The 11,727-nt window shown below is 49.9% G+C and overlaps 3 protein-coding genes across 3 annotated transcripts; 2 read left to right on the forward strand and 1 right to left on the reverse strand.

Annotated features, from left to right (window-relative positions):
* Positions 1-54: 54 nt before the first annotated feature.
* Positions 55-610, forward strand: ANOM_011393 (PaaI family thioesterase; the record flags this gene model as incomplete). Its single annotated transcript, XM_015556649.1, has 2 exons — positions 55-519; positions 584-610. The coding sequence occupies 2 exons, from the start codon at positions 55-57 to the stop codon at positions 608-610; spliced, it is 492 nt and encodes a 163-aa protein (XP_015401235.1).
* Positions 611-799: 189 nt separating this feature from the next.
* ANOM_011394 (HECT-type E3 ubiquitin transferase UFD4) lies at positions 800-7,417 on the reverse strand. Its single transcript, XM_015556650.1, has 8 exons — positions 7,150-7,417; positions 6,543-6,818; positions 6,386-6,480; positions 5,655-6,292; positions 2,383-5,595; positions 1,546-2,302; positions 1,341-1,490; positions 800-1,276 (listed from the first exon to the last, which is right to left on the reverse strand). The coding sequence occupies exons 1-8, from the start codon at positions 7,227-7,229 to the stop codon at positions 1,080-1,082; spliced, it is 5,406 nt and encodes a 1,801-aa protein (XP_015401237.1). The 5' UTR covers positions 7,230-7,417; the 3' UTR covers positions 800-1,079.
* Positions 7,418-9,878: 2,461 nt separating this feature from the next.
* Positions 9,879-11,092, forward strand: ANOM_011395 (nicotinamide/nicotinic acid mononucleotide adenylyltransferase; the record flags this gene model as incomplete). The annotated part of the gene is made up of 3 exons (XM_015556651.1): positions 9,879-10,180; positions 10,298-10,571; positions 10,630-11,092. 3 exons carry the CDS (start codon positions 9,879-9,881, stop codon positions 10,909-10,911), a joined length of 858 nt encoding a protein of 285 aa, XP_015401236.1. The 3' UTR covers positions 10,912-11,092.
* Positions 11,093-11,727: the final 635 nt, after the last annotated feature.

The following is an 11,727-nucleotide window of genomic DNA, read 5'->3' on the forward strand; positions in this document are numbered from 1 at the left end:
GTGCAGTCTCTCCGCCGGGACCCAAAGTACAAGGAAACCCGCCCTCACCTGTCCATGAACCCTTCTCTGCGGCCCGCTCATTTCGTTGCAGGCTCTCTGGCCGGCCCGGAGAAGGTCACCGTTCCCCCGTATATGTGGACGGCGGCTGAGAAGCTGAAGGACAGCGGCCGGTGGGCGGGACGTGTGATTTCAGTGTTCCATATCGGGAAGCAAATGTGCGGGCACCCAGGATTCGTGCATGGGGGCTTGTTGTCCGTTATGTTCGACGAGGCATTTGCGCGGTGCGTGTCGGCGTCGTTTCCGAGTGGACTAGGTATGACGGCGAACCTCAATGTGGACTTTCGGAAGCCAGCCGTCCCTGATCGGCTGTACGTGTTGCGGGCTGATACGGTTAATGTTGAGGGGAGGAAGGCTTGGGTGGAGGGGAGCTTGAGCTCGTTGCCGCCTTCTGGGGAGGAGAGTGATCCCGTTATGGTGGCTGAAGCTAGGGCTTTGTTTGTTGAGCCCAAGTTTGCAGAGGTATGGTCTCCCCTTTCTCTTCGAGCCCCTAACTCAGTTGGTGACTGACTGTTTTTGGGTACAGTCTATGGTACCTCTGTATCGCGATTAATTGAGGCGTGGCAGCCGAGAGCGCCATATGATTTAAATACCCTTCGGCACAATATTTTGAATAAACTTATAATACCTCATATAGACTATAGACACAAGATGAAACGGAGTACTGATAGACTGGGCAACAATTTTGCGCTGAAATTCTCCATTTTCTATCTAGAATAAAATGATGAACCCCATGACTCCACCGCAAAGTCCGGAATCGACACCCTGCGACTAAGTAAATAATGGACTTTGAATGCAGAAAGCCGGCCGATGTAAACAGATTCGATTCACTCATGCCGTCATTATAACCTCCCTTAATCAATATGTAAGGGTATTTTGCTAGATACTGTACCAATGGACCAAATGTACCGTTTTTTGATTTGTTTTCCTTTTCTTTCTTGTGTGGCTGCCGCTAAAGAGCGACGGATGGAAAGGTCTCTAACCATCTGTAACTTGATAGCAAGATGCAGGACGGAGAGAAACTAAGACAGGTGGAATGCTCCCTGTCCTTCTTGGATAGCAACAGACAGTCGAGTTCGAAGGACATCTAAGCTGCTGTAGTCCGGCAACTTCAGATAATTTACACACGTCATAACGCTGGGGAGATAGTCATCGGGTGTGTATGGCGGTTCGCTGGGGCGACAAACAACGGTAAAGATCGGGGTGAGACTCTTAAAGCCTGTGGATGTAATACTTGGTCAGAATCCGTCTCGGCTTAAATGAAGCGGGGGCTTTCTTCCTACCTCCAATTGGGAGCTTGGGACTACCGGTGACAAATTGAAGGAAGTCCCGACGTTGCTGTGCATCCAGCTCACTCATCGTTTGGAGCAAATTCCTGACACTGCGACTATCCATGTTGAAGCCATGATCGGCTTTGATGGAATCCATGAGTGCTAGGACCAGCATGTTAGTGATCCGTATTTATACACGTAGACTAGGTGCACTTACTTTCAATAGACCAGTCCTCTTCTGCTCTTCCGAACAACATCACAAGTTCCGCAGGCGTGAAGGTCCGAAGAGCAGAATATGGGAAAACCTGCGAAAATCCCTCCCGGAAAGCTTCCACTTGACGCTGGACACCGCTACTCAAAGTCATATCCACGACCCGCTCAACGTACAAATCAACATTCTCGATGGTTACCGGAACATCAGAACCATCTTCGATCAACTCGATGGATGGGTAGCCGGGTAGGGTGAAGTCGAGGCTCAGATCTTCAACCTTAACACCGTCCACTTCAACATTTAGTAGGGCTTCCCTCTTCTGAGGCTCTGAAAGCCCCTTGTTCTCGACTGCTGCCTTCGCATTGGCGAAGCGCTTCAACAGAAGCAATGAATTTGCCAAGTCTTGATCGACTGCCTTTACCGTACCCAGCGATGGTGCCACGGAGAAAGAGCTATCAGCGATCCGGAAGAATGCAGGATTGAAGGAGACATCGATAATCCTGGAGTCGAGCATCGAGCGAGCAACAAATTTACCGAGGACCTTAAACAAATGCAACTGTTTCTTCCCGGGCTCCGAAGAAGCATACTGTTCGCTCATAGGGGCAGGGAACAGGCCTCGCTTGCCAAAAGCGAACTCTTCGGCATCGTTGCAATCGTTTTCTCGCCAGATCTTGAGCTTCTTCTTTGAGAACTCTTTTGAAACGGTGGAGTAGAATTCCAGAGTCGGGCCTAATCCAGTGCCAACTTCTTCAAAATATTCCACCTCCAGAACACTCGGCGAAGAGCATAGAGTTCCATGACTTTCATAGCAGACTCTAGGATACGACTTCTTGAGATACGCACCTTTTGTCGCTGGAGACGGCCTAGGAACGGTCGATCATCGCGTCGATGATCGTTACGACCATCGTCGCCGTTTTGCGAATTGTGCCATCTCATCATCGCCCGCGAGTAGCCAAAAGCAGTCGACTGGAGGAACAAATGGCGTGTCTCAAATGGGAACAGGAAAGGGAAGAGACGAGCAAGATCTTCGCTCCAGCTGGGAAGGCAACTGCTCGCTACGATCAAGGGTTCCTCTAACTGTCGGTTAAGCTTGGCCGTCAATTTAGTATTAATAAACTGCGCAAGGGCTTCAGGTTTAAGTGCGACCAGCTCCTTGCTTTCAGTGAGTATATCATCCAGCGTAGCATTCATTTCGTGCAGAAGGCGAAGTAGCTGGAGTATCGACGCAGTTGTTGTCTCTTGGCTGAGTGAGGGTGGCATCTCGGTGCTAGCGTTCTTCGCAGCGGACTCTGGTACACTAGTTGTGAGGGCAGTAGGCTCTGGTGGAGGGGGTCCCGGAACGCGCCTGAATTTAACGGTATGGACAGCAGACCACACGTGTCTTCCGCTGGGGTCTGAATCTTGCCGGTTGTGATGAACAGCACGGTATATTGTTGTGTCACCAGTAATCGGGTTGCCATCCACGCTAAACTCCAGATGCCAGTCCGAAGGGATAGAGGCCATTGCAGCGGCGTAGGAGGAGAAAGGACGGCCGGCCGTGGCAAGAGAGTTGTTTCCAGCGGGATTTTGAGCCACACTAGAGGCAGACGACGATGCTTTAGAAGCTGGGGTGGATTGAGACGGAGTGGCCACACGTGTTCCATCTTCCTTCCGAGCAGTTACCTTACCAGAGGAGGCTACCTCCATATTCACCGCCGTCGGGTCGGGAGCATTGTCCTCAGAGAGGTCATCGTCTAGATCATCCATAATAGCATTCAGTTCTCCGTCGTCGCCATCGTCATCTTCTTCTTCGTCCTCACTCAGGTGTCTCTCATCCGCGCACTCCAAAGGCTCATCGTCATGGGCAGGGTCTTCTGAAGTTTGCTGGTGTCGGCCAGAACGCCTGGATCTCGAACTACGTTCCTGACCTTCGATGGATGACTCCTGAGCATTTGGTTGCGAGTCTTCTGGATGGGAGGATCTGTCGTTGTTCGTGCTCTGTCGTGGCAAAGATGGGATATCGCTCCCAGGGAACTCGCCATTGCCGGTGAGCTGATCCCGAAGTCGAGCGGCATTAGCAATCTGCGAGAATAAAGATTCTCTGCTGCGGGATGGTTTTGGCCGATCTGACAGACTAATTCGTGGATGTAGGAAGTCGTCCAAGGCTTTGAACGTGGCAATGGCGTGGATTGACACCATTATGCTTCGATACGTGCGGGGGATATCAGAGTCTTCATCGGCCACCAACTTAAGCCTAAGCTGTTTTCCGAGCATATGTGCAGCATTACTCCGCGTGTTTTCCAAAGAATTGTGGCTGACAGTAAGCACTTCGAAATGCTCAGTCCGGCTGAGCAAGTCTTGCAACTTCTGGATCAGGACACTAAATGGAGTCGTAGCAGTGCTTTGGCTTTGGGCTTTCTCCGAGATAGTAGATCCCATGAATGCCTGTAGAAAAGCAGCACGAGCCTTGCGCATAGAGGAACTGTTAAAGTCACCAAACACATCCAGCAACACCTTGATGATACCCGAGTTCAGTAATTCTGAGCTAGTGATACTCTCGAGTGCGTCGCCGTCGAAGTAAGAGGCCAGTTTTTGGAAAAGCCCAAGGCCGTCCTCACGTGCGTCTGAACGATAACAGACTTCTAGATTCGAGGCGAGATTTTGTAATTCGGCCAAGACTTCTATAGCTTTCTCTCGCATATCTTTCCCATGGCCGGCTTCATAGAGATCAACAAACGTCCGAGCATCGCGGACGACGAGGTCTTTCATGGCGTTGTCTATCCTCGTGGAGAGCACTTGGCCGGATGCTGAAGAGCTATCCGATTCCGACATATCATCGTTCTCGTCCCGCTCATCCTCGTGCTCATCGTAGTCGTCATCATGAGTATCGTCGTCTCCCGGGCCATCGACATCTTCGGCTTCCCGACGCGAATCGCTCGAGGTGTCCATGGCAGCGGATGAATCAGAGGAAGGCTTGGTCTGCTTCTCATCCGACAGAGGTCCTTCCGCCAGCTTGAAAATTTCCGAGACGACACCTTCACGATGGAATTGGCACTGGTAGACATGTTCCAAGCGCTGAAAGAGAAGTTCAGAGCACCGCAGCGCTGACGAGACCAACGACGGATGGTCTTTCTGAGATAAAATTGCCGCCAGAAACGAGGCGTATGGCACAGATCGTAAAGCTTCCTCCACCAGACCGGCGTCTAAATGGTGCAACATCTTAAGCTGAGCGATGAGAACCTTTTGTCTGACCTCTAGGTTGACGGTGCTTGAGTAGGCGTCGGTCAATGTTGGCAGCAGGATCATAGCAAAGCGCTTGAGCTCGCCTTTGCATTCTCGCAGTAGAGAGCGTCTCTTTTCGGCTACCTCTTTCGCCTTCGGCGACTTCAAGCCAAGAGACGGATCGCTGTCGAGGGGGTTATTAAGCCATCCGTCGGTTTGTGGTACATGTCGGCCAGGAACGCCAGGGAGCATCTCGCAAATCACATTAAGCGTTTCAAGGACCTGCTCCCTAGGTCGGTGGATCAAGGCTTGCATCACCAGCACACTGTCCATCTTAACGGTGGTATCTTCCAGGTTTCCTGGCGGCGATACCCCAGTCAAGATTTGGTACAAAGTATCGACCACGTTCATCTTCAATAATTCTACAGACAGCCTGGGGCTGGCTTTGGATACTATCGCTAGAACGCGGAGGAACTGGGTGTGAATGTGCGGGCCAATTAGATTGGTGGTACCTGGCAACAGCAGACGGAGTATCGCCTTCAACATCGCGGGTTCGATAAGCTCCTCCAGTTTCTCCGGCTTATGCTTGAAACTCTCCACAATTCGGGAGACACACAAACAGCCTTGCTCCATCACCTTTGGGTCATTGCTGGACAGCACATTTAGGAGTGTGGGCATTACATCCCGCACCACAGGAAAGGAATCGTGTGGAAGGTTACGGCAGCAATTTGCTGCCGTGGTCACCGCCGTACGCTGTGTACTCGTCGGGAAGAAGTCGAGATATGTCAAACAAGCAGTCAAGCCCCCCTCCCGAACAATAGAGGCAGGAAAGTCTACAGATATTTTGGCCAAAGTCTGGGAATTTTTAGCATAGGTCTTAGAAGTCGAGTTAATAGGTCTAGCGGCGAACTTACGCTCAAGGCTTGTTCGGCCAGGTCAATAAACTGTATGTCCAGCAACTTCTGACACAAAATCGGCACAGCACCCCCGTAGACAACATTCGCTACGGAGCCGCGAAGTGCTTCCATCAAGTTCGCCAAGCAGCGACATGCGAGGAGCATGATTTCAGGGTTTTCTTCGCCGAATTCATTCGGCTGCATCAACGAGACCAATTCCTTTACGTAGGGATCGGGGGAGAACTGGCCGGAAAGATTATCCTCATTAGATACGAGTAAGAGATCTGAAAGCTCCTGTAAAGCGATTAATTGGATGGATGGATCATCCTTCGCTCTGAGATTGCACAGGATTTCTCGCAAGCGAGATGACATGCCCGTCATCATCCCAGACAGCGCACGTAGGGTGCTCTGAAGACCCAGGGGGCTGCGCGAGCCAAACAGGCTATTGTGAAAGAGATCTCCATCGTCATCATCAAGGCCCGAATGATTGGTTCCATCGTTGCTATCACTTGGTGGAGACGACTCTCGTTCCTCACTCCGTTCACGTCTTTCCAAGTCCTCATCCGCTTCTTTCATGGTGACATCTGGATTATTTCTCGATGAACGCTTTTTCTGTTGACGTCGAGGTGGAGGGGATTGGGCAGCTGAAAAGCGATCTGACGAAACCATGTGTTAACCGAGTCGCTTGGCCAGTGGGGAGGGGAATATGATTGCGGAAACGGCCTCGAGCATCGTCCGTGTAACCTTACCTTGTGACACCTTCCCATTTCTGCTCGATTTTCTTCTGGATGCCGGAGGTGACGGCTGGTTCCTCGAGGGCTCCTCCGTTGGATGTGAGGATGAACTAGAAACAACACGTCAGTCAGCAACAACCTCGAGGATCGCTGCGAGGCACCTCAAACTCACCCGGATTGGGACATAACTGTACGATTGCGGGTACCACGGCGGGGAGGAGCAGAGGCGGCCGCCGGTTGGGGGGAAGCTGCACGCCGCTGTTTCTTGGCTCTCCGTGGGGGCGACGGAGGATTCGGCTGTCCGGGGGCTTCCACAGACCGATCGCTTCGTGGGTGGGCTTTACGCTTCCGACTTGGGGCCGAACCAGCGGCGGGAATCGCAGGAGAGGGACCTGAGGTGGCGGGCGGAGGGGGTTCTGCAGCTAGTCTCGCGGCTGAGCGAGTAATCCTGGAGGACATGAGAAGCTGAGCACTCCCGAGTCACGGCGGAGATAGGAGGTTAAGTGAGGGGTAGGTATGGGAACGACAGGACAAGATAGGTGGAGAATAGAGGTTGGAGTAATGTAAAGAGAAGCAGTCTTTCCACACAATGACCGATGGACTCGGTGTATCAGGGGAAGATAGCAGTCAGGGTCGGGATGCAGAGCTCGACCTCGGGCTTTCTAGCAGATCCCAAAGTCATAGACTGTGCGGGGCCACGACGACGGAAGAGGCAGGATATGAAGCGTCACAAGGCGAAACAAACTGCGCAGAGAAAGGGAAGTAGATCTGGTATGTACCTGGCGGCAGTGGCGGGGGCTCCAGTGGATGAATCCTCAAGAGGGTCCTGGCGGTGAAGGTTGGGCCTTGTTCTGGCCATAAGTTGATGTTAACCAGAGCTGGACGAAGAGGGCTCGCTCGTCTGTCGACCGTTTAACCCGCCATCCGTTACTCAGAAGGTAGCTGACCGAGCGTGGGCAGGAAGGTGACACTGCGTATTTTCAGGTTGTCCGTTTTGGGGGGGAGGATATGGAAAGATAAGTCAGGGGACAACAGCTGGAAACGAGAGCCAAAAAGGAATAAAGATATATAAAGTAAAGGAGGGCAAGTATCCGAATGAATTAGTGATGAGTAACAGACAAAAACTGGGATAAAAGCAGTGGTCGTGAACGTCGTAGTGGCGATGAAGAAGGAAAGTGGAATGAAGAAGAGGAATGAATCAATTGGGGGGTTGAGAGTTGACGTGGTAGTGGTAAGCAGTGGTGACGCGGGCCTCAGGAAGCAACTCCGGAGAGCGTCAGGCGTCTAGAGTGCAGCCCCATCGGCCACCAATAAGTACTACTAGTACTTCCTACTAGTAGATATCACATTCAGAAGTATCACACAACTAGTCCTTCTTTCTTACTTTCTTTTCTTCCTTTTTAATTCGAATTTTTGTTTTTCCCCCTATTTATCTCTTTTGAAATCTTTATTCTCAACATAATGAGATCCAATTTTGCAACCTTTCGGGCCCAACCGTACCACTTCTTTAGTCATGAATGTATAGTGATCATATTTTGTAATTATTATCAATGGGTGACATCGACACTACTCGATCAAACCTAAGACGGACATCCATCCAACACCAACATGCCTCACCTGCATCCAATCAGTGCCAACACTCACCCCTGTTCCTAAGGGAATCTATTTTACTCAGATAGAAGACTGTACCAATGCTGTTCCGTCAGATTGTGGAACTCCAAATATTGTCAATATTTTGGCTAGACGTTATGCCCGGAACTGGTAAGGTCCGAACGGACTGGGTCATGTTAACACGTACACTTCCTCGGCCCTATGGCTCTACGTTGTGGAAGATATTGTTTCCTTTGGGTCTCGCTATAAGCATCAACTAGAGTAAATAACAAATGTGTTGGTATCCGTTGTCGAGATATACCACTGCAACCCCTCCCGCTGCGCAACTAGCCACTACCCTGTCCACAAGGTTGATTTGGAATAACAAAGTTACCGGCATGTAGCTGGGGGCTGAATCAGGTCATTCTATTAGCAAGTCTTAACGAACTAAATATTGGCAATTTCTCATCAGGATTGGTTCATCCATACAAGCGCCAGAAGATCATATTTAATGGCTAAACTTTTCGGTATCCTTGCCGAGCTGTCACTTCGGGCTAATCCGGTTTCTCGAAAATCAAACACAAGTTGCCGTCAGTTCAGGCGGGACCGAGACGCTTGAAACAACGTTCTGAAAGATTTAGCAGAGTGCCACTATGCGGAGGATATGTCGCTCTTATCATTCGCAGGGTGATTACGCTATACCACGAGATGAGGAGTGCATGTATGGGGATAGATGAGCGGGTTTTCCAAAACTCGAGAACTATGATATAATCATTGATCATACCGAGTAGTAAACAAACAATTTTTCTCAAATTTGCGAAGCCCTCGTGCGCATCTCGTGTCAGCTGAAGCACGCAAGGAATGTACTTGGTAGCAGTTACGGGAAGTATCCACCAATTCTATGCTTACAATGGTCACAGCATTCTATTCAGTGAAGCTGCAAGGGAAAGATGCAGTGTTCTGATCAGCTTATATTTTTGCATGGCTTTTTCATTGATAGGTAGAGGAGCGAAATGGCGACAGGGCAATACTCGGCTCGGTTAGAAGACCCTTGATGGATCGACAGTGGTTAGGTGAACCTATACTCGGAAAATGTATATATTCTCGACATAGTTGGAATGAGTTATTTTGCAAACAGCAAGTATGACAACATAGTACTCAGTACTTATGCCCCCCAATCGAGGGAATATCAGGGGATACATCATATTACATCCAATGATTAGGGTTTGCTATGAACAAAGCTGAGTTGGCGTATTGTGGATAAACTTGAACCCACTACAGTTGATTCACGTGCTCAACAAACAGAAGGAGATGTCCCATTTGTGGGCCAGAGAAATTCTGGAAGCAGTTGTGAAATTCGAGCAGTGAAAGGGAATAAATAATCTAGACCGGCCCCCGGTGAGAGAATTGGAAGTCCCCAGGTATTATTATTATTAATTCCAGAGATCCAGATACTTCTCTGTGACGATGTGCGTACAGTTGCCTAACCCTGCCTGGGCCGCTGGAGTGGTAAATACATACCAGTAAGTTCCCAGGTGGTACTCAGTCTACTTCCGATCAATACCAACCAGTACCGAACAGAGTTGGAGAAATGAGGTGATCAGTCGCCGAGGTACTGCTTTTCCCCTCAAGTCGATTGTTCCTCAACTCTTTTGCTTTCCCCCACCGGATACATACCAATACGGTAACGAATTCCTTTCCCCGCGCGGGTCTGACTAAACCGCCGGCAAATGATTTTCTAAAAGGCTTTTGGTTCAGTCGCCTTCCATCATCCATTCAAAAGTCCCTTCTTCTTCTCTCCCATCGCTTTCGAATCTTTGGTACTCCTTATCCACCTCTTCCTATATCGCACTACGTACAAACACCCATTTGAGCCCCCGGTTTTATCGCTCTGAGATCTCTACCCCAACCCGCAGCCATGACTGACATCACCGCTGGGGAGGATGTCCACCAGCCCCCCGCCCATATCCCTCCGGCACCGATGGAGGACTATCAGTTCCCCGAACTCCGCCTGAAGCGCAAGATGGATGACCCGGAGAAGACCCCTTTGCTACTGGTTGCTTGTGGTTCTTTCTCGCCCATTACTTACTTGCATCTGCGTATGTTCGAAATGGCAGCCGATTACGTCAAATTCAGCACGAACTTTGAACTCATCGGCGGATATCTCTCTCCGGTGTCGGATGCCTATCGCAAGGCCGGTTTGGCCGCTGCAGAGCATCGGTAAGAACATTGTTTCTACTATCAGTTTCACAAGCGTATCCCGCTCTATTTCATGTTTCGCCGGTTTATTTATACCCTAAAATAAATATCAAGCTGACCGGAACCTGTCGGATTCAGAATCGCTATGTGCCAACTTGCAGTGGACCAAACCTCCGACTGGTTAATGGTTGATACATGGGAGCCAATGCAGAAGGCATACCAACCAACTGCCGTCGTGCTCGATCATTTCGACCACGAGATCAACACTGTCCGAGAGGGAATTGAAGCCGCAGACGGCACACGGAAGCCCGTACGCATCGCTCTTCTGGCAGGAGCTGATCTGATCCATACCATGTCGACCCCGGGAGTGTGGAGTGAAAAGGATTTGGACCACATTCTTGGCAAATATGGTGTACGTACAATCTGCATACGTTGGATGAGCCATGGGCGCCGCTAACATTGCTCTCTAGTCTTTCATTGTTGAACGCAGTGGAACGGACATCGATGAAGCGCTTGCTGCACTGCAGCCCTGGAAGGACAATATCCATGTGATTCAACAGCTGATTCAGAACGATGTCAGCAGCACCAAGATTCGTCTTTTCCTCAGACGTGAGATGAGCGTCCGTTACTTAATCCCGGTGCCGGTCATCCGCTATATCGAACAGCACCGCCTGTACGGGGACGATAGCACGACAACCAACTCCACATCCGACAAAGGCAAGGGGAAACAGGAGTCTAGCAAGTCAGGTTGATACCCTCAGACCTTGTAATCGTGTTAGCCCCTTTAGCCACGCATAAGAGTACGGATCAGCCCCTTTCTGCTATCACGCGGCAGAGAGGGCCCAGCTGCTGAGAGCTTTGCGCGCTATGAGAAAATCCCTTGTTACTTATCTTTGGGGTTACAATGGCAGCCACAAGCGACCCGTTCTCCTGCCGACCACATTCATTGTGCAGAGGTGCTACTGTCCACCTCATCTCTTCTCCCTTGCACCGCAGTCCTTGGATACTTGGGGCACTCTTAGCCAGAACATTTTTTAGTTGTGGTGACTGGTGTCCGTGCCTGGCGAATCACTTGCCCACTTTCTACAGCTGCGGCCTGAACCAAAAAAGCCCCCTTAATCTGGCTGTACCCAGATTCTGTTCTCGGGAAAGTATCACGAATAATGTGCTGAATATACTATAGAGTTAATGTCTTCGTTGGCTTTGTTTTTTTTACCTTTGTTTCTTTTTTTTTTTTCTTTTTTTGGTTTTCTCTTTATACCCCCGACACGACTCCTGTACCGATAAATCCTTGATAGATCAGGGTAGATCTAGTTCTCAAGATAAATGAACACCATTACATTTATACAACTCATGAATATTTACTTGTAAAATGCCCCGAACAAAGAGATAGCTTAGCGTTCAAAAAAAGACCGAGAGCACAGCGATGACGCAATGCATGTCAGTGTCAGATTGCAGGCTATATATACCAGCATAATTTTCGGTACCAAGACCCAAAGAAATCTATAGCCACGTGTGTGTGTGGAAAAACGAGTAGATCTATATATAGTCCGAATAAACAAAGGACC

The sequence above is a fragment of the Aspergillus nomiae genome, assembly GCF_001204775.2.
Source record: "Aspergillus nomiae NRRL 13137 chromosome Unknown contig00636, whole genome shotgun sequence".
NCBI classification, from domain to species: Eukaryota; Fungi; Ascomycota; class Eurotiomycetes; order Eurotiales; family Aspergillaceae; genus Aspergillus; species Aspergillus nomiae.

What these genes read in the sequence shown, in the direction of transcription:
- ANOM_011394 (XM_015556650.1), bottom strand. Translation starts at nt 7,229, where the DNA reads ATGGCCAGAACAAGGCCCAACCTTCACCGCCAGGACCCTCTTGAGGAT. An exon ending in AAATGGGAAGGTGTCACAAG is followed by an intron (nt 6,293 to 6,385) that starts GTAAGGTTACAC and finishes TGGTTTCGTCAG; the next exon opens with ATCGCTTTTCAGCTGCCCAA. An exon ending in GCCGTCTCCAGCGACAAAAG is followed by an intron (nt 2,303 to 2,382) that starts GTGCGTATCTCA and finishes AGTGTTCTGGAG; the next exon opens with GTGGAATATTTTGAAGAAGT.